Here is a 21,147-nt window from a genome sequence, read left to right on the forward strand (position 1 = left end):
GCGATGAAGTGCGTAAGTTGTAATAATCAGAATTGGTGAAGTTGCAAAAATGGGTATTTTTGGAGCAGGGTCGCAATTGGTTGAATTGTGTTGGTAGTCGTGATTATATCCTTCATGTTTTGTAGACCTTTCATTTGCCATGATTTAAAAAGTACACTGTTTAGGCCTGGGGGAACGCTTTGTTATTGAGCCAGGTAAGATTTATCAAATTAAAGGGAGAAAAGTTAGCTTTTTTTCAGATAGAGTGCCGACAGAAACAGCCTTTTACATTACACCAGTCATCATCCAAAGCATCTTCTTGATTCCCTTCCCAGATCACAGATGGCTAGAGTGGTTCATATAGACAGTGATCCTGAGCATAAAAAGGAGGATCTGCAAAAAATGGGGTAGAAATTTCTTGAGAGAGGGTATCCCAAACAGCTAATCATGGACACCATTAAATGGGCAACGTCCTGGGATCATAATATACTATTACAAGATACAGGGAATAAGCCCAAAGACATTACTGCACAGGACATGTTCTATATCAGTAAATATAATCCCACAGCAAAGAAATACACAGGGATGTGTCACACCACTGGGAAGTCATTACAAATGATGAAGTTTTGGGAGATAAAAGTTCTCCTTAAACCAAATTTGGGTATTCACTGGGAGCCAATCTAAGAGAACTTTTAAGCACTAGACCTGGAGAGGAAAATACTGTAGATCCCAGTGTAGAGATGTGTAGAATAGCCACCCCTAGTATTATTATCAGGGATCAAGGAAAGGTCTTCCAATGTCATCTTTTCTGAAATTTTGCCTGTGCCACGTGCAAGTTTAGGAAAACAGCGGGAGTTTAGGGAGCTAAATGTGTGGCTCAAGTCTTGGTGTAGGAAGGAAGGGTTTGGGTTCCTAGAACACTGGGCTGATTTTTCCTTGGGTACAACCTATACAGTCGTGACGGTTTGTACCTCAATGGAAGGGGGTCCACGGTGCTGGGGGAAAGAATGGCTAAGAGGTTGGAGGAGTGTTTAAACTAGGCAAGGGGGGTGGGTGAGATAAAGAATTATGGGGGATCTAGGGTAGACGGGGCAGTGGGGTTAGTAAGGGGTCATGGGGGAGGAGTGAGGGGGGCATACAGTTTACCAGCTAAGGAGGTCCCTCTGTTACAAGGAAAACAGAATAATACTAACTTAACGTATAATTCTTCACTAAGTAATGCAAATTTCAAAAGTAAAAGTAGTAACCTCCGCTGTATGCTGCAAATGCACGGAGTTTGTCAGGTAAAATGGGAGACCTGGAATTAATTGCTCTAAACATTATGATATAATTGGTATCACTGAGACCTGGTGGGATGAAACATGTGACTGGATTGTGAATTTAAATGGTTACACCCTTTTTAGGAGGGACAGAGGGATTAAATAGCGGGTGGAGGAGTGTGTTTGTATGTAAAGCCTGAATTAAAGCCATGCGCTAAAGAAATAACAATAGCTGCCACTGGTGAGGGTGTAGAATCCCTCTGGGTAGAGATTTTGACTGGGTAAAAGGTAACAAAGAGAATTCTCATTGGTGTATGTTATAAACCACCTGGTATAAGTGTCGAGTATGAAGCCCAGCTACTCTTGCAGATACAAGCGGCTTCACAGCTGGGTCACGTTGTTGCTATGGGTGACTTCAATTATCCAGACAGTGACTGGGGTAATGGGGTTGCTAAGACACAAAAAGCGAGTAGGTTTGTAAATATGCTGAATGACAACTTTTTATTCCAGCTCATTCAAGAACCTACTAGGAATAACTCTCTTTTGTACCTGTAATAACTAATAATACTGAACTCATGTCTAACATTTGTGTGGGTGAGGGGCATTTAGGGAATAGTGATCATAACATGGTCTCCTTTGAGATTCTGTTGCAGAAGCAATTCTATAAGGGACCAACTAAAACACTACATTTCAGACGTGCAAACTGTGACAGTATAAGGGCATCTCTGCAACATATTAATTGGGAAATGCTTTTCACAGGGTTAAACACAGAACAAAAAGGGGAAGTCTTTAAAATGCTGCTTAATAAATGTACTTGTCAGTATATTCCACTTGTAAGCAAGGAACGTCGTTGCAAAGCAAAACCTTTTTGGTTCAATAGAAGCGTTGGTGTTGAGGTGGGTAAGAAAAGACGTGCTTTTAAAACTTTCAAGTTATCTGGTACAGCCGAAACATTTATAAGGTACAAGGAGGCCAATAAATCATGCAAAGAAGCTATAAGGCAAGTTAAAATTGCTATAGAAAAGGATATTGCAGCAAGCAGTAAAAAAAATCCAAAATTATTTTTTTAAATATGTTAATAGTAAAAAAATGAAGCAGGAAGGGGAGGGTCCCTTACTATCAGAGGGGGGTCAGCTGGTTGATGAAAACAAATTAAAAGCGCAGATTCTGAACTCATATTTTTCATCTGTCTACACAAATGAGGAACCAATAAGTGAAGGTTTCCTTCTTAACAGTCCCAATTCTAGTAATACAACTATTGATGCATGGTTCACACATGATGACATTCAAAAGAGACTAGAACATGTTAAGATTAACAAAGGTCCAGGGCCAGATGGTATTCATCCCAGGGTAATTAGCGAGCTTAGCTCTGTGATTGCCAAACCTCTTTACTTAATTTTTCAGGATTCATTGAGATCTGGCATAGTGCCGAGAGACTGGCGAATTGCTAATGTGGTGCCTCTATTCAAAAAAGGATCCCGTTCTCAGCCTCAGAACTATAGGCCAGTTAGTCTGACGTCAGTGGTAGCAAAGCTTTTCGAAGGGTTAATAAAGGATAAGATACTGGACTTCATAGCAAATCATAATACTATGAGTTTGTGCCAGCATGGTTTTATGCGTAATAGATCTTGCCAGACTAACTTAATTTCTTTTTATGAGAATGTAAGTAGACACCTCGATTCTGGGATGGCAGTGGATGTGATTTACTTAGATTTTGCCAAAGCATTTGATACAGTGCCACACAAAAGGTTACTGGTTAAATGAAGGAATGTTGGCCTGGAACATAGTATTTGTACCTGGATAGAGAACTGGCTAAAAGATAGACTACAAAGAGTGGTGGTAAATGGAACATTTTCTAATTGGACCAGTGTTGTTAGTGGAGTACCGCAGGGCTCTGTACTAGGTCCCTTGCTTTTCAACTTGTTTATTAATGACCTGGAGGTGGCCATTGAAAGTACTGTTTCTATTTGTGCAGATGAGACTAAATTGTGCAGAACTATAGGTTCCCTGCAGGATGCTGCCACTTTGCACAGTGATTTGTCTAAACTGGAAAACTGGGCAGCAAACTGGAAAATGAGGTTCAATGTTGATAAATGCAGGTTATGCACTTTGGCAAAAATAATATAAATGCAAGTTATACACTAAATGGCAGTGTGTTGGGAGTTTCCTTAAATGAGAAGGATCTAGGGGTCTTTGTAGATAACACGTTGTCTAATTCTGGGCAGTGTCATTCTGTGGCTACTAAAGCAAATAAAGTTCTGTCTTGCATAAAAAAGGGCATTAACTCAAGGGATGAAAACATAATTATGCCTCTTTATAGGTCCCTGGTGAGGCCTCATCTGGAGTATGGGGGCAGTTTTGGGCTCCAGTCCTTAAGAGGGATATAAATGAGCTGGAGAGAGTGCAGAGACTAAGTGCAACTAAACTGGTTAGAGGGAGGGAAGAGTTAAATTATGAGGGGAGACTGACAAGGTTGGGGTTGTTTTCTCTGCAAAAAAGGCGCTTGTGAGGGGACATGATTACACTTTACAAGTACATTAGAGGACATTATAGACAAATGGCAGGGGACCTTTTTACCCATAAAGTGGACCACCGTACCAGAGGCCTCCCCTTTAGACTAGAAGAAAAGAACTTTCATTTGAAGCAACGTAGAGGGTTCTTCACAGTCAGGACAGTGAGGTTGGGGAATGCACTGCCGGGTGATGTTGTGATGCTGATTCAGTTAATGCCTTTAAGAATGGCTTGGATGATTTTTTGGACAGACATAATATCAAAGGCTATTGTGATACTAAGCTCTATAGTTAGTATGGGTATATAGAATTTAATTAAAAGTAGAGAGGGGTGTATGTATGGATGCTGGGTTTTCATTTGGAGGGGTTGAACTTGATGGACTTTGTCTTTTTTCAACCCAATTTAACTATGTAACTATGTAACTATTTAGCCTAGTATTATAGACACCTAACTGGGTCCTAAAATACAGTTGGGAGGGCTAACTGTTTCCTATTCCTGCTTTAAGCTATGCCCCTCGTTGTTTCTCACAGTGACCAGCAGATGGCAGTGTGCTAGAGTATAAAGCTTATGAAGCCATGCTTTCAGTGTCCATTTTGAGCTACTCCTGGTCTGAGCAAGCAGACAGGACCCCTGTGGAACCTAAACTTAAATAGAGTTTAGTCAGTATAGCTTATATTTTTAATAGGTCGCTCTAGGAGTGACATACAGTTAGATTATTTATCTGAGCAGCTTGAGGCTCCTATGAGGATTGTAGTGGGATTAAGATCCCGGGTACTCATTGCCCAGAAGTAGGTACTAAGTGTACAGACCTAGGGTAGATGGATTCCCCTCAGGTTCCACTTATGGAAAAGTCTGAAAGCTGGGTGTGCCTCCTCAAAGCTGCATGTACTGTTCCTATCTCTGAGGAGAATCATAATGACCAAAGGTGCTGTGAGTACTGCCTATTCATTGTAATGTATGATCCTGCAAATGTTCTGATTTATGTACACGCCACTGAGGATTGTATATTGTGCTCAATAAATCTGTTCTATGGTTAAGTTATAAGAACCACTGGCACCCAATTATTTGCACCCTGAATACAGTTACAGTTGCACTACACCCTGCTTCCACATCGATGCAAAGGCTCACTCCCTAAGATTTTAAGGTCTCATCCGGAGCATATGTACTGGGAATGAAGCTTATAGTAGAGTAAGGTGCACTCAATTTACTATAGCGCTACACCAGTAAACAAGGCATCGCACAACAGCCTTTGGGCCTTTACATCTAGGTTGTTTTTTGGCATTACATGTATTTAATAACTGACAATAACTCTGAGCGTTTGCAGCAAAACTCTGAGTTTGCAGCAAAACTCTGAATTTCTCTTTGTGCACATGAACTTAGAGTGGCTCATGGTTTTTCACTTTACAGGATACAACAATTTGTAACAAGTTTGGGAAAAGTACATTTATATGGACAATTGTAAGTCATGTAACGGAGTTTAGTGATTTCATGTCACATGACTCAGTAAAACTTGTGTATTATAATAAATAAAGTAGCCCTTGTTGGAAATATGAGGATATTAGAAGTCACCTCGGAGTTCCATGTCTTTGGCCTCGAGCTTTAATATGTTCATGGAACTCCTCAGTGACTTATGATATCCTTATGTTTTACAATAGGGGGTACTTTATTCACTATATAAACAAGGTTCAAGGCTGCTGCACACACTGCCTATATAGACTCATGCCCAGGTGCCACCAGCATTATATTAATATAGATAAATAGCACCCAGTGCCACTGTCAACTTTCCTTCATCATTTTCCCTTTATTCATCAGTGTTTCGGGTGTCATCTACGACATTTCTAAAGGTTGCACTTACAAACTCCATTTATAGTTCCACCCCTGAGTAATCTACACCCAGTACATGCCCCTCCTCTCCAATAGCATTACAGGAAAGAGAGGTGGAAAAACATGTGAAAAAAGGTAAAAATCTAGAAAATAAAAAGTAGAAAAATGTTTTTATATATAAAGTGTATGTAGAATGTATATCCAAACTTTGCTTTAGTTACTTCTTTCCAGGAAAATAATGTACATATCTGACAACTGTTCCTCACAGGGATCCTGTTCTCATTTGTTACACATAATTTGTAAGAATTAGGAGTCTGGTAATGACTTGTTAGTTCTCGGGGGAGGAGAGCTGCTAGGGATCTTGTTGATTCCATGGGACTAGAGATGCACCGAATCCAGGATTTGATTTGGGATTCAGCCAAGTTTCGACTTTTTTCAACAGGATTTGGCCAAATCCAAGTGCATGGTCAAACCAGACCCGAATCCAAAAAATCATGTGATTCATAACACAAACAAGTCAAAAACGTTTTAACCGTGAGTTGTGCATGTGGTTCTCATTCCCCAACTTTTTTATAATTTACAAATGCAAATTAGGGTTCAGATTAAAGGAGAAGGAAAGGTTAAAACTAAGTAAGCCTTATCAGAATGGTCCATCTAAATATACCAGTAAACCCCCAAAGTAGTGCTGCTCTGAGTCCCCTGTCAAAAGAAACACTGCATTTCTTTCCTTCTATTGTGTACTCATGGGCTTCTGTATCAGACTTCCTGCCTTCAGCTTAAACCTCATTGCCCTGGGCAAGAGCATGCTCAGTTTGCTCCTCTTCCCCCCCCTCCCTTCTCTACTGTAATCTGAGCCCAGAGCAGGGAGAGACTCAGACAGGAAGTGATGTCACACCATGTTAATCCTGCAGCTCCTATCCTAAACAAACAGAGAGTTTCTAGAGCTTTTTTACTCAGGTATAAAACATTCTACAGAATAAATATAACATTCTAGATTGCACTATTGCAGCTAATCTATTGGCAATAAAATGCCTTTGTAGCTTTCCTTCTCCTTTAAAACAAATGATTCTCAAAGGAGTTGGGATTCAGCCAAATATTAAAATATTGGATTCAGTGCAGCCTCACATGGGAGACAGTTGGTAAAAAACCTCTTATGCCAATATGATTAGGCGATGGATCATAGTTACCCTTTAAGTTTACATCATGTTGTTGATCCTGTCCACATTGTTCCATCAACCTCAGTTTTCTCCCTAGTTTCTAACAGTCAAAATGACATTCAAATGAATTAAAGGGCAATGTTGGGACAAAAGAAGTAGTGAAGCTTCCCCTGCAGCCAAGTGAGATGGGACACATTATAAAGACTGATCACCTGGGAAATCTCATGGTCTGTCTCACTTGCCTCTCCAGCCTCCACTTCCGTTTCCTCCTTCTCTGGTTGTTCCTGGTATTGACGAGAGAGAGATGAACATTTACTGCTGGACCCTGATCCACTGGTGTTGGTTCCTCAGTTAGTGCAGGTCAGTGTCTGTGCAGTCCCCTAAGGGAACAGTATGCGGGGCCCAAACCTGTCCAATAGCATGCAAGGGGGGAGGAGTTTGGGAGGCCAATGGGAATATTCCAGCCATGGGGATGGAACCAGCAATACAGAAAGAACCCAAAGAGAATCACTGGGAAATATAATCAGAATTTATTATTAATCACAATAAAGATATACAAACACATTATTAAATGGATTAAAAACAATATTTATACTCTTGCAGCAAATACAGTCACACAGTCACAAGATAAGTGAAAAGTCACTCAATTCACGTTATTTATCGATATACACAGTGGTGAGAGGAGCCGAAACCCCAACCTGCCCATAGCTGATGTGCCAGTCAGTTAGTTACTTACACCTCTTTGCTTGTCTCAGCTGCCCTTGTAATAAGAAGTGAACATGTGTAAATAGAAGCTCAATTGCCAGCCAACAATATACAGAATCCTATAGCAATCTACATACACAGTTACACAAGTCACAATTCAGTATCCTGTACCTTTAGCAGTTTGTACTTTCCCTTAAATTTCTGTGCAGCTTCTAAACGTAAACTGGGAGTAGGAAACGTTTCCCGAGGGCCTGATACATCTTGCCTGTAGTACACGTAATGGAACAGATAAGAGAAATACACTTAGTAGGGCTGAACTGATCAGTGTTTATTCAGTATCTCAGTGTATCCTCAAGGCTGACACTTCTATCAAAAGGTAAGTTGGCTTTCATTCACTGGTAAGGGGAGTCACAGCAGATTTGCTTCTTATAAACATTGACTCCAGCCCTGGGCAGAGATTTATTTAATGATTCTCACCCAGGTACCATCACCATTAAGGTAAAATACAACATGAAGGGGCTCAGTGAATGTGGCAGTGAAGGTGTGTAAGCGTCTGATTGGCTCACTCAGCTCATAAAAGGACAGACGTCCGGCCTCATAGTCCAATGAGATCCTGATTCTCCTGCAGGAAGGGACATGGGGTAAATGTGTCCTTTTACTGTCATGTTCCACTGAATATCTGTTATTATTCCATCTGTACAAACACCAGGACTTTTTATTATTCCCAATCCAGGACTGACCCCCTCTCCTCTCTATACTGGGATAGGCCACCCCTACCCCCCACACCCCTGATTCACTGACCTCCACTTCCCAGTAATGTCGCCCTGAGGAGAAACTCCTGCTGCTTAAAGCCTGAGCATAACTCTTAAATCTCTCTGGGGATTGTGGGTAATGTAGTTTTGTTAGTGAGTAGGAAGCAGATTTCCTGTCCCCTGATACAGATACACGATTATGAGCCGTGTTTATATCCAGTAACAGGTCTGTAGCCTCCTGCCCATAGATCCTTCCCTTTACCCCAGTCCCAATGGCAGCTAAGCCTGTGAGTAATGTCTCTGAGATCAGATCCACATCCAGATCCCCTACAGCAGGGACCTTTATATCATGTCTCTCTCTGCCCCCCTCATTATCTGCAGCTCCATGTGATTCCCGTTCCTGTAGGACAGTGAGTGGATCTGCCATGTTGCACAGCTCCTCAATGTGACGGATCTTCCTGGACAGCTCGTCCTTCTTTATTTCCAGCTGCTCCATCAGATCAGTGAGTGTGAGTGAGAGCTTCTCTTTCTGGCTGGAGATGTCACTCAGGAGTCGCTTCTCTAGGGCTTCCAGCTGTTCCCTGATGTCTCTAAACAGGGCAGTGACTCTCTCTGTCTCACCGGCTGCTTTTTCTGCCACTTCTCTCCTGCGCTCCTGCAGTCTCTGGGCTCCTCTCTCAGTCTCCTCTCTCTCTGGCCTCAGTTTCTTCAGAACTTTCCTCAGTGTCTCTTTCTTCTTCTCAGAGGCCTCACTCAGCAGCTCCACCCTGTGGCCCCTGTGCTCTCCGGCCAGACAGCAGGACACACAGACACAGACAGACTCCTTACAGCAGTAATACTCCAGAACCTTGTGATGTACAGAACATTTTCTCTCCATGAAGGAATCAGTGGGTTGGGTCAGTACATGTTCTGCTGACTTGCTGTGCATCCTCAGGTGCTTATTACACAGAGAAGCCTCACACAGGAGACAGGAGTTAACAGCAGGTACATGGGAGTCACAGTAGGTGCAGGGAATCCCAGTGTCCCCCGGCTCGGGCTGAGCAGAAAGGAATCGCTCTGCTATGTTCCCCAGAGTTCTGTTCCTGGGCAGGGCAGGGCGCTCCTTAAACTCCTGTCTGCATTCAGGGCAGGAATAAGGCCCAGATCCCTCCTGGGTGCCCAGCACCCTCCCAATACAGCCCCGGCAGAAGTTATGGGCACACGGCAGGGATACAGGATCAGTATAAATGCTCAGGCAGATGGAGCAGCTCAGCTCGTCTCTCAGATCAGCAGCCGCCATCACTGAGAGCAGGAACAGCAACTGAACAAGAAACGAAACTGAAAGACAAACAGCACTTTGTACTCCTGGGAGTTAACCCTCTCAGTTCTGGATACAAGCTCAGTAAAATTAGTGGCATTAGAGAGATTATTATATGATCCCCTTATATATTTATACATAGTTATCATATCACCCCTTAAGCGCCTCTTCTCCAGAGTGAACATCCCCAATTTGGCCAGTCTTTCCTCATAGCTAAGATTTTCCCTTTACCAGCTTAGTTGCCCTTCTCTGTCCCCTCTCTAATACAATAATGTCCTGTTTGAGTGATGGAGACCAAAACTGTAGGGCATATTCTAGATGGGGCCTTACCAGTGCTCTATACAGTGGGACCCCCTCCTCCCGTGACTCTCTGCCCCATTTAATACAAGTCAAGCCCTTATTTGCCCTTGATGCTGCTGACTGGCATTACTTGCTACAGACAAGTTTATTATCTACAAGGACTCCAAGCTCCGTCTCCATTATGGATTTGCCTAGTGCAGTCCCATTAAGGGTATAAGTGGATATTGTTACATCCCAGGTGCAGGACTTTACATTTATCAACATTGAATCTCATTTGCCACTTAGCTGCCCAGATTGCCAGTTAGTCAAGATCCTGTTGCAAGTGCCACATCCTGGATGGAATTAATTGGGCTGATAGTTTTGTGTCATCTGCAAACACTGATACATTACTTACAATCCCCTCCCCTAAGTCATTAATGAACAAGTTAAATAAAAGTGGACCCAATAACGAGCCCTGGGGGACCCCACTAAGAACCTTACTCCAAGTAGAGAATGTCCCATTAACAACCACCCTCTGTACCTGATCCTGTAGCCAGTTTCCTATCCACATACAGATAGACTTCTACTACTGTTAGCATTACTAACATCAACAGTCCTTAATATAAAACCAAATGTTTATGTAGCATTGTAGCAAACACAATGTATTACAGAACTTAACTCTGCCCATCAGAATTATGGCGCATCCCTTAGATCTAATGCATCTAAAGAACTAGCACACATTTTCACACCTCAGCAACACTATATTACATTTCCCTCACCCTGAAAGGTATCACTCAATGGAGTCCCACAGAAAATTTAGAGGATTTATAGAGACAGACCTGGATTTACAAAAAGATACTTACCCGGTGCAATTACACAATATGGGCAATCGAGGGCCAGTTTTCTAGGGAGGCTTTAGGAGCAAAGCTTATATAGGGGGCAGAATTTAGAAAAGAAAAGCACCCAACCTGCAACTGGACACTTGTCTCTAAATCCAGCAGTGGAGATACACTTGAAACTTGAAACAAAGGAAAAAATGCAGTTGGTTCAGATGCCAACAAGGTTAATGAACGGCTGTGCCATCTAGTGCCAGATTATGTGCGGGTCCTTTAAACAGACGTGCCATGCAATTAAGAGAACAGAGGTTCCCTGTCAAAGGGAAGTGGCTGAAGGTGAATAAGTCCTGTGGGCACAGTTGTGTTCCAGTTAGAGGCTACAGTATTGTGCTGATATCATCAAGGCAAGTGTAAGATGGCAGCAGCAAAAGTGATTGATGGAACGTAGGCGGCAGTTAGGTTTGTTCAGTAAACAGAACTATAACTAGTAAGTAAAAACAAGCAAGAAATGTGTTGCAAAACTGCAGCATAACAACATTCACATCATCTTGAGTAACTTGTTCCTTGAACCCAATCCTCAAGGCATGAAGTGGAGGGGGCCCAACTGAGGTGATAAACGGATCCAGGCAAGGTGGGCCCCCCTCTACTTTATTTCAAACTGTTGTCTACATGCGAGTGAGCAGCAACGACTTCTAATAACGGCTGCCCGAGGGAAACATACTACATGGATGGTAGGTATTAACACTCAGTTTCAAGTATTTGGCCAACGCAGAGTAAGTTGATGGCACATTTTTCCGCCGTTTGCTTTGACAGTCAGAGCAGTCAGGAGATGCAATAGGATAAGAGTTGCACTGTTTTATTGTTATATATGAATTTCTATCTTTATCTATGATTTAACCTGGGGGCTGTTACCTCCTCATCAGACATTGGTCTTGTGGGACTTTTTCAGAGACGCTAGTAATTTGCCTGTTTAAAGTAAAACCAGATCTGGAGCTGCTTCTACTGGAATCTGCAAGGTGCGAGGAATTCCCAGTTCCTTGGTTAGACTCTGCTTCTAGTTGATATCTAGGCTGGTTGGGTTCTACTGGTGTTTCTAGCTGGTCTCTCTCTCAGAGCTGGGAATGAGGCAGTAGAAGGCTGAATACTAATAGCTAAAGGAATAGTAGGAGGTGGTTACTCATAAGTTACACCCAGTGGGGCTTCACTTATCTAATACGCAAATTCAGGGCAGGGCGGTTCTATCTCCAAATGAGTGGCACAAAAATGGGGGCACAATTTGCAACCTCATATACCAATCTCTATATGGGGTGGGTGGAGAGGTGCCCCATCTTTGGAGATGGATTGGCCCTGAGTGGATGTATAATGAAGTATTATAGGTTTATTGATGATCTGATTATGATCTGGAGGGGGAGTATAGAGCAAGTACAAGAGTTTATGACTCATTGCAATAATAATGAATGTGCTATTGAATTCACTTATAAGATTAATGATAGGAGTGATAGGAATTTTTGGATATATTATTCTCACATGAGGAAGGTAAAGTGGTGACTGATGTCTATAGAAAGCCCATGAGCAGAAATTCCCTTTTGTTACGAAGTAGCTGCCATCCGGAGTCACTTCTGGAGGGCGTCCCAATTGGACAATTCCACAGATTAAGGAGGGTTTGATCCACTTTGGAACTTTACGGACAAGTGCAGTGATTTGTGGGAGTGTCGGGGTCAATGGTGCTGCCTTCTGTAACGATGCCAGTTGTGACTGTAACTAGTGCATGCAGAGACTGCCCACCAGGAAAATGGTGGAATCCTTTCAGTCACAATTTTGGAGTTGAAATCCAGCCTGTTTTATTGGTTAAAAGCGAGTGGGTGGAACTTTAAGCTGCACTGTATGCTGGAGATTGTCACCTCCCCCTGGGGCGGGGCTTAGTGATGTTTATACCTCCCTCCCTCCTCAACCTACATAGAGCCCCGATGTGAGGGGACTCACCCCAGTGTCCTGCTGCTGCTTGTAACTCCCTGCAACTCCCTGCACTCACATGTCCAGCCTGACCTACTGGGTAAGTGAGACACTGCTCATCCTTCATATACATGTATTTATTGTAGTGATATGAGAGGGGGGATCCCCACAGGCAGCTTTATATGGTGGGTTTGTGTTCCTTGCTGTCAGGTTCTCCAGAGATGGAAACAAGGAGGTTAGAGGGGAAATGGGAGAATGAAGAGCCGGACACTGAGGATCCTCTGGACACAATAAAGAGGGAAATGGATCCCGTTCCTGGGGCCGGTGAGTAACGTTTCTCTAATAAAGGGGAACTATTGCGAAAATGAAAATTTAATATAAGCTTCAACATACTGAAATGAGAAACTTTCTGGATACAATCAATTCAATATTCTGCATTGTTTCAGAAATAATCACGTTTATATTCACTATTCCAGAATGCAGGAGAAAGTTCACTTGGGAGAGAAGTCCTTCCTCTGCTCTGATTGTGGGAAAATATTCTTTCACAAGAGTCACCTCCTCTCCCACAGAAAGATCCACACTGGGGAGAAACCCTACCAAGGCACAGAACGCGGGAGAAATTTTTTGACAAAAAGGCACACAGGGGGCAAAATATTCACTTGTAAGGAGTGCGAAGAAAAGTTAACTTGAAAAGACACAATCCACTTGCATACAAGATGCACAGAAGGGAGAAACCATTTGCCTGCACTGAATGTGGGATGGCTTTTTCCCAAAAGAGGATCAGAACATTCACACTGACCCAAAACCTTTCCCTTGTGGAATGTGAGGCAAATCTTTCTTCAAAAAGGTCAGTCTTTATAAGCACGAAAGGACTCACACTGGGGAGAAACCATTCACATGCACAGAGAGTGGCAAAAGCTTCTCAGATAAATTCATTCCTCAGAAACAACAGAAAATCCACACTGGGAAAAACCATTCACCTGCATTCAGTGCGGGAAATGCTTCTCTCAGAAAGGCAACCTCTTCATTCACCAGAGGATCCACACAGGGGAGAAACCCTTCACATGTTCAGAGTGTGGGAAAACCTTCCACCAGAAGGTCAATCTTCTCAAGCACTTGGGTGCTCCCAAAACATAAACCCCAGAACTGGCACAGGGGGCAAACCTTTCATATGCAGAGAGTGAGGGGGAAACTCTTATGGACAGAGTGGCCCTCACATTGAGGGTGATGCATGAACTCCTATTACTCACAACCAAGCCCCACCCCCTGACTGAACAATGGAAGGCAAACAGGCCAAACAGAAGTATAAAGGGGAAACCAGTGAGCCAGATATCTAATAATGGCAATTGGGCAAGACCTTGAATTAAAACTGTACTATGAGTGTTGCCATCACTAGATTAGTGCCCTGTCCTGTAGAGCTTACGATCTGACTACCTTTAGGTTTTTATTGTAATGTTTCCTCTGTATGTGCAAGTAAATATTAAAGAGGACCTGTCACCTCTCACAAGTATTAAAAAAAACCTTCATAAAAGCAAATCGCATCTTCTAACAATTTATTGAAGATCTCCGCTACCTCTGTAAATGGATTATAAGGGATAATGTACCCCCCTACTGTAAATAATAAGGATATTAGAAGTCACTGAGGGGTTGTTCTGTGACCATATAAAGGCACAAGGCTGCAGGCTGAGTTATACAGGGAACTCTGAGTATCACTCATGTATTATAAGGGATAATGTACCCCCTACTGTAAATGATAAGGATATTAGAAGTCACTGAGGGGTTGTTCTGTGACCATATAAAGGCACAAGGCTGCAGGCTGAGTTATACAGGGAACTCTGAGTATCACTCATGTATTATAAGGGATAATGTACCCCCTACTGTAAATGATAAGGATATTAGAAGTCACTGAGGGGTTGTTCTGTGACCATATAAAGGCACAAGGCTGCAGGCTGAGTTATACAGGGAACTCTGAGTATCACTCATGTATTATAAGGGATAATGTACCCCCTACTGTAAATGATAAGGATATTAGAAGTCACTGAGGGGTTGTTCTGTGACCATATAAAGGCACAAAGCTGCAGGCTGAGTTATACAGGGAACTCTGAGTATCACTCATGTATTATAAGGGATAATGTACCCCCTACTGTAAATGATAAGGATATTAGAAGTCACTGAGGGGTTGTTCTGTGACCATATAAAGACACAAGGCTGCAGGCTGAGTTATACAGGGAACTCTGAGTATCACTCATGTATTATAAGGGATAATGTACCCCCTACTGTAAATGATAAGGATATTAGAAGTCACTGAGGGGTTGTTCTGTGACCATATAAAGGCACAAGGCTGCAGGCTGAGTTATACAGGGAACTCTGAGTATCACTCATGTATTATAAGGGATAATGTACCCCCTACTGTAAATGATAAGGATATTAGAAGTCACTGAGGGGTTGTTCTGTGACCATATAAAGGCACAAGGCTGCAGGCTGAGTTATACAGGGAACTCTGAGTATCACTCATGTATTATAAGGGATAATGTACCCCCTACTGTAAATGATAAGGATATTAGAAGTCACTGAGGGGTTGTTCTGTGACCATATAAAGACACAAGGCTGCAGGCTGAGTTATACAGGGAACTCTGAGTATCACTTATGTATTATAAGGGATAATGTACCCCCTACTGTAAATGATAAGGATATTAGAAGTCACTGAGGGGTTGTTCTGTGACCATATAAAGGCACAAGGCTGCAGGCTGAGTTATACAGGGAACTCTGAGTATCACTCATGTATTATAAGGGATAATGTACCCCCTACTGTAAATGATAAGGATATTAGAAGTCACTGAGGGGTTGTTCTGTGACCATATAAAGGCACAAGGCTGCAGGCTGAGTTATACAGGGAACTCTAAGTATCACTCATGTATTATAAGGGATAATGTACCCCCTACTGTAAATGATAAGGATATTAGAAGTCACTGAGGGGTTGTTCTGTGACCATATAAAGGCACAAGGCTGCAGGCTGAGTTATACTCTGAGTATCACTCATGTATTATAAGGGATAATGTACCCCCTACTGTAAATGATAAGGATATTAGAAGTCACTGAGGGGTTGTTCTGTGACCATATAAAGGCACAAGGCTGCAGGCTGAGTTATACAGGGAACTCTGAGTATCACTCATGTATTATAAGGGATAATGTACCCCCTACTGTAAATGATAAGGATATTAGAAGTCACTGAGGGGTTGTTCTGTGACCATATAAAGGCACAAGGCTGCAGGCTGAGTTATACAGGGAACTCTGAGTATCACTCATGTATTATAAGGGATAATGTACCCCCTACTGTAAATGATAAGGATATTAGAAGTCACTGAGGGGTTGTTCTGTGACCATATAAAGGCACAAGGCTGCAGGCTGAGTTATACAGGGAACTCTGAGTATCACTCATGTATTATAAGGGATAATGTACCCCCTACTGTAAATGATAAGGATATTAGAAGTCACTGAGGGGTTGTTCTGTGACCATATAAAGACACAAGGCTGCAGGCTGAGTTATACAGGGAACTCTGAGTATCACTCATGTATTATAAGGGATAATGTACCCCTTACTGTTCTGTGACAATATTGAGGCCAATGCAGAAAACAGAGTAGGGCCACAACTGTTGGCACCATGTTGTTACTTACTGTGGATATTCTTCAGTGTATTTCTCTTTTGAGACTTTGCCCCGGTATCGCACCATGTAATCCAAGAGTTTGGCATCGAGACAAGATTTCTGCATCTCTGGGACCTGGATAATGCAAGCGATTCCTCCCGTGAAACATTTCTTGAGTTTGGCTATTTCCCGGCAGCACACGGACTCCTTAGTGGTGGGCAGACAGATCCAATTGCCGCACTGGTACCACTGGGTATTACACAGGCACTCGCCATTCTCCCGTTCCTCAGGGCTTGCAGCTCCTCCTCTGTGTATACGGGATCATCCTGGAAACAAGACTCATTGTCTATGGGGCCCCACATGTTCCTCAGCTCCTCAAAGAGTTGTCGGCACTTGTAAATATCATAAAAATGACTCCAAATTTTTGTTTACCTAAAAACTGTTACAGCTACATCTGGACCAGAACTGTCATTCCTATAGCAATGGGGCAGCTCCATGGGTAGTACAAAACAACATGATATTCACCCATTCTACTGGGGCTCCACGAACTGAGCAGCAACATCTCCATCTGAACACAATATTACTATGGGGAATCATTTCAATGAAAGCCCGTGTTTAGATGGTAGATGATGGTTGGACGATGGTTGGACGATGGTCGAATGATGGTGCAACTAGTGATGACTTTCCATGTACAAGGAATATATAGCAGGGAAAATAAGTAATGAACATGTCAACTGTTTCTAATGGGGCTATTAACATGAAATTGACACCAGATGACGGTAACAAATCACGTAATCCACACATACGAAGAAATGAAAACAAATAAGTCCATAATTTAAGTTCTGTGTAGTAAAGTGGAACGACACAGGGAATAAGTATTGAACACACTTACTGAGATGTATTTAATACTTAGAAAAGTCTTTGTTGGCAACGACAGCTTCAAGGTGCCTCCTGTATAGAGAAACGAGTCGCATTGCTCAGGTCTTCAATGGTCTTCAAATCTTGAAGGTTCCAGGGGGCCCCTTCTATGAACTCTGATCTTCAGTTCTTTCCATAGATTTTCAATTGGATACAACTTGGGTGACTGGGCCATTCTAGCAGCTCTGAAACCAGCTGAGAGTTTCCTTGGCTGTGAGTTTGGGATCATTGTGTTGCTGAATTGTCCACCATCGTTTCATCTTCAGCGGGCAAAGACTCGGACTGCCAATAACGTACCTTGTACATTTTCTGGGCTTTCTCCACTGATCAAAAGCTGCAGATTGTTTAGAAACCCCCTTGGCACCGAGCCATTGGGACTGTATTACCCGCAGACCTCGTCAATGGCTCTCCCCCACATGACCCCAAACAGCATCAACGTCACAGACACATGCCTACTCATGGGGTACTGTATATAAATTTAGCCGCCCAGTGCTGCCCCTTCTTCTTTGCTGGTCGTGGGTTTTGTTGGAGCCTTCCTGCTGCAGTTCCCCTGTGGTCTTTGCTTGAGCGAGATACTTCGTCTGCCCCAGGATAAGACATTTTCTCCTCATTCTTTACACACTTATTACACATTTTTATACTTGTCTTTTTTAATTTTTTTTGCAGTTTTTCACTTTTTTCCCCAATTACTGTTGCACACCTGTATAATATTTCACTTTGCTGACATTTATTTTTCAATTTCATCATTGGTTGTCCCCTAAAATCTGTTTATTTGGTGGTGTGACAAGTTGAAAGTGTATTTTGACTTCACATGTTGATTTTATTTAATTTTCTGTGATTTTTATTGAATATTCTGTTCTGCGTTGGTTGTATCGCATTTTCAGTTTTGCGCTGATGCTGATTTACTGATTCTAACTTGTACTTTGCATATTCCCTTTGTCTTGCAGTTCATTAGTATTATTACAGGAATGGGACCTGTGACCCAGAATGCATTTTCAGATTAATGGCTCTTGATTCAGTGATTGTATTGAATTTGCATTATGGAATTAGTTTGCATTGCTTTCCATTACTAGTTCTTGCCTGATTTATTGTAAACGTTTATTGAATTTTCTGTTGTACCTGCTCCTCAGTTGTTGAGTGAATAGTAATCAGGTATTTGACCACCAGTAGTTGTTGATTGAATTGTTTTTTTTTATTGTAAGTTCTTTGGATAGTGAGGTAGGGTTTTTGTTCCACAAAGTGCCAGGGAGTTTGAAAGTTCAGAGGGCTGAGCTCATAGCTTTTTCTATGTCTGGTTAAGCTGTCCACTTTTCTGGCTGTGAAATCACTGATTGCTTGATTTTCTTTTTGTCACCGATTGTAAGCTCTTTAGTTCTTTTTTTTTGCTAAAGAAACTGCGGCACTGTGCATGGTCTCTAGCTCAGAGGAGTTTAGTGACTCTGTAGGGTTTTCGGTCCTTGACCGCCCTTCCACCTACCACGCCCTTAGAGCCCCTCACTTAGGATCCAGAGATCTCCAGGAGACAAGCAGTACACCACACAAGATATGATGCAAAACTTGTCTGTTTATTAGCATGTAAAGCTAGATTTTATATTCTTTGCATGCCCCCTATGGCCCCTCCTTTAACCGCATACAAGGAGAGAGACAACAAATAGCACAGTGTGCAGAATCACAGGAATAGGGCATGTGTTACATTTAGAAGACGCAAACAAAGTTCCATAGGGTGGGGGAGGCAAAATGTCAAAGTTACAGAAATGTCAAAGTTACAGAAATAACTAAAGTGCAACAGCTGAAGTTACATATATTTCAGTAACAGCATGCAGCTTCTACAAGTTGTACAGATAATATTGATCCTGTATTTTAACTGAACCTTGCAATTGCAGTTACAAGCAACTAACAATGTAATATAAGAATTTAAAGGTGAAGGCATAAGAATCATGATTTTAAGCATATTCCTACAGACTCCGATTGTATGTGCCCCTGAAGTGACTTGTTTACTGATGAGTCACGGTGGGGGAGGGGGTGGTAGTAGTAGCACTTGAGGAGCCCATGGAGGTAGAACAAGCTGTTGAAGATCAGGAAGAGGGTGAGGGCTAATGCTGCAACTAGAGGAGAGCTTGCACGGGGGCCTACCCCATAGAGCTCCCCCATTTACTGCAGTCTCTGGCATGAAGGTGGACACCAGTCATTTTTTTTTTACTTATTTAAACTGAAGCGATCCAATGGCCAATTCTTTGGAGACCTAATGGGATCCCACCACAGTGCTTATCCATTCCTGTCTTTTCTGCCACAATACCTAGAAACCAGTATCAGCTACTGCTCTGGTTTCTGCATTTCACCATCAATGTTACTGCTGTACCCCCTAATGATCCTTCTCATGACAGATTGCATAAATTGAGACCTCTTATAGATAGCCTATCTGAGCGCTTTGCAGTGGTGTACGTCCCCTCACAAAACATTTGTATTGACGAGTCCCTTCTCCTCTTCAAAGGGTTCCTACACTCCCGTCAGTATATCCAAAGCAAGAGAGCCCACCACAGGATCAAACTTTGTGAAAACAACTCGGGGTACCCCAGTTACTTTTTGATTTATGAAGGAAAGGACTCACAATTAGACCCCCCTGGCTTGACTGTCAGTGGCAAAATTGTATGAGAACTCATCTCTCCACTACTGGTCCGAGGTTACCACTTATATGTGGATACCTTTTACCAAAGTATTCCTCTCTTTAGAGCCCTATATTTACTAGACATCCCAGCCTGTGGCCCTATAAATTGCACCCAAAAAGTATTGCCCAGGGGTCTGCGCAACAAAAAATTGAACCATGGAGAAATGTATGGCCTAAGAAACAATGAGCTCCTTGCCATCAGATATTTTGATAGAAAAAATGTGTTTATGCGGACGACAATCCATGATGAGTAGTAATTGCAGAACAGATAGCTGGTAAGCCGACAAAATCTAAGCCTCTCTGTAGAAAAGAATATAGTAAGTACATGGATGGTGTTAACAGAATTGACCAACTGCAACATTATTATGATGCCACCCAGAAATTTAAGACAGGGTACAAGAAAGTTGGCATATTCCGTATTCAAATGGCCCTTCGAAATCCCTACATAAGGCAGCAGTACAGGCCCCAAATTGTCCTACTATAATTACCAGTTGCAGATACTCCGTGCCCTATTGTTTGGTGGTGTAGATGAGGCAGTGCCTGAGATGCTTGCTAGTGACTATTTGGCCCATTTTATAGATATGTTTTCACCAACACCTGGCAAACAAAGAGCCCAAAAAGTCTGCAATGTGGGCCGCAAAAAGTTGCATCGGACAAGATACACGTTACTATTGGCCAAAGTGCCCTGGCAACCCTGGGTTATGTTTTAAACCATGTTTTATAATATACCATAATCAGCTGCACTATTGAAAAGGTTGTAGATTGTTGTGTACATATTGGATTTATTATAAGAATTGGTAGAAAAATTTGTGCAGCATTGAGGACACTCGTAGGGGCAGATTTACTAAGGTTCGAGTGAATTTCGACTTCACAAAAAGTTTGAATTTCAAAGTAATTTTTTGGATACTTCGACCATCGAATAGGATACTACGACTTTGAATTTTCTTTGTTTCGAAGTAAAAATCGTTCAAATATACTGTCTCTTTAAAAAAACTTTGACTTCAATACTTCGCCAAATTAAACCTGCCGAATTCGACAAACTTTTTCTAAGTCTTTACACATCGAATAAAAATCCTTTGATCGTACGCTAATATCGTTCGACTTGAACGATTTAATCGTTCGATCGTAGGACTGCCAAATTCGGTGAAAAAACTTCGAATTCAAAGTTTTTCAATTCGATGGTCGAATTTCGACGTTTTTTGTACTTCGAAATTCGACCCTTGATAAATCTGCCCCATAGTGTTTTAAGGTGGTTAATTTGGGATTTTCTGCATGTAGGAAAGCAAGAATGGCACAACTGAATAGCTGTAGTTTTGCACCTTCAAAGAATATATCGTTTGGGGGGAATATTTTACAGGTAAGGGGTTG

The 21,147-nt window shown here is 42.2% G+C and overlaps 2 protein-coding genes across 2 annotated transcripts in view; one reads left to right on the plus strand and one right to left on the minus strand.

The window, feature by feature from the left end:
- Window positions 1–21,147, plus strand: part of LOC121394826 (zinc finger protein 239-like) — a 601,589-nt gene that overhangs the window by 552,517 nt on the left and 27,925 nt on the right. The gene's annotated exons all lie outside the window — the stretch shown is intronic.
- LOC121394818 (E3 ubiquitin-protein ligase TRIM7-like) lies at window positions 7,246–9,576 on the minus strand. Its single transcript, XM_041566938.1, has one exon. It carries the CDS (start codon window positions 9,464–9,466, stop codon window positions 7,895–7,897), a length of 1,572 nt encoding a protein of 523 aa, XP_041422872.1. The 5' UTR covers window positions 9,467–9,576; the 3' UTR covers window positions 7,246–7,894.

This window comes from Xenopus laevis, chromosome 6L (assembly GCF_017654675.1).
Source record: "Xenopus laevis strain J_2021 chromosome 6L, Xenopus_laevis_v10.1, whole genome shotgun sequence".
Taxonomy (NCBI): domain Eukaryota; kingdom Metazoa; phylum Chordata; class Amphibia; order Anura; family Pipidae; genus Xenopus; species Xenopus laevis.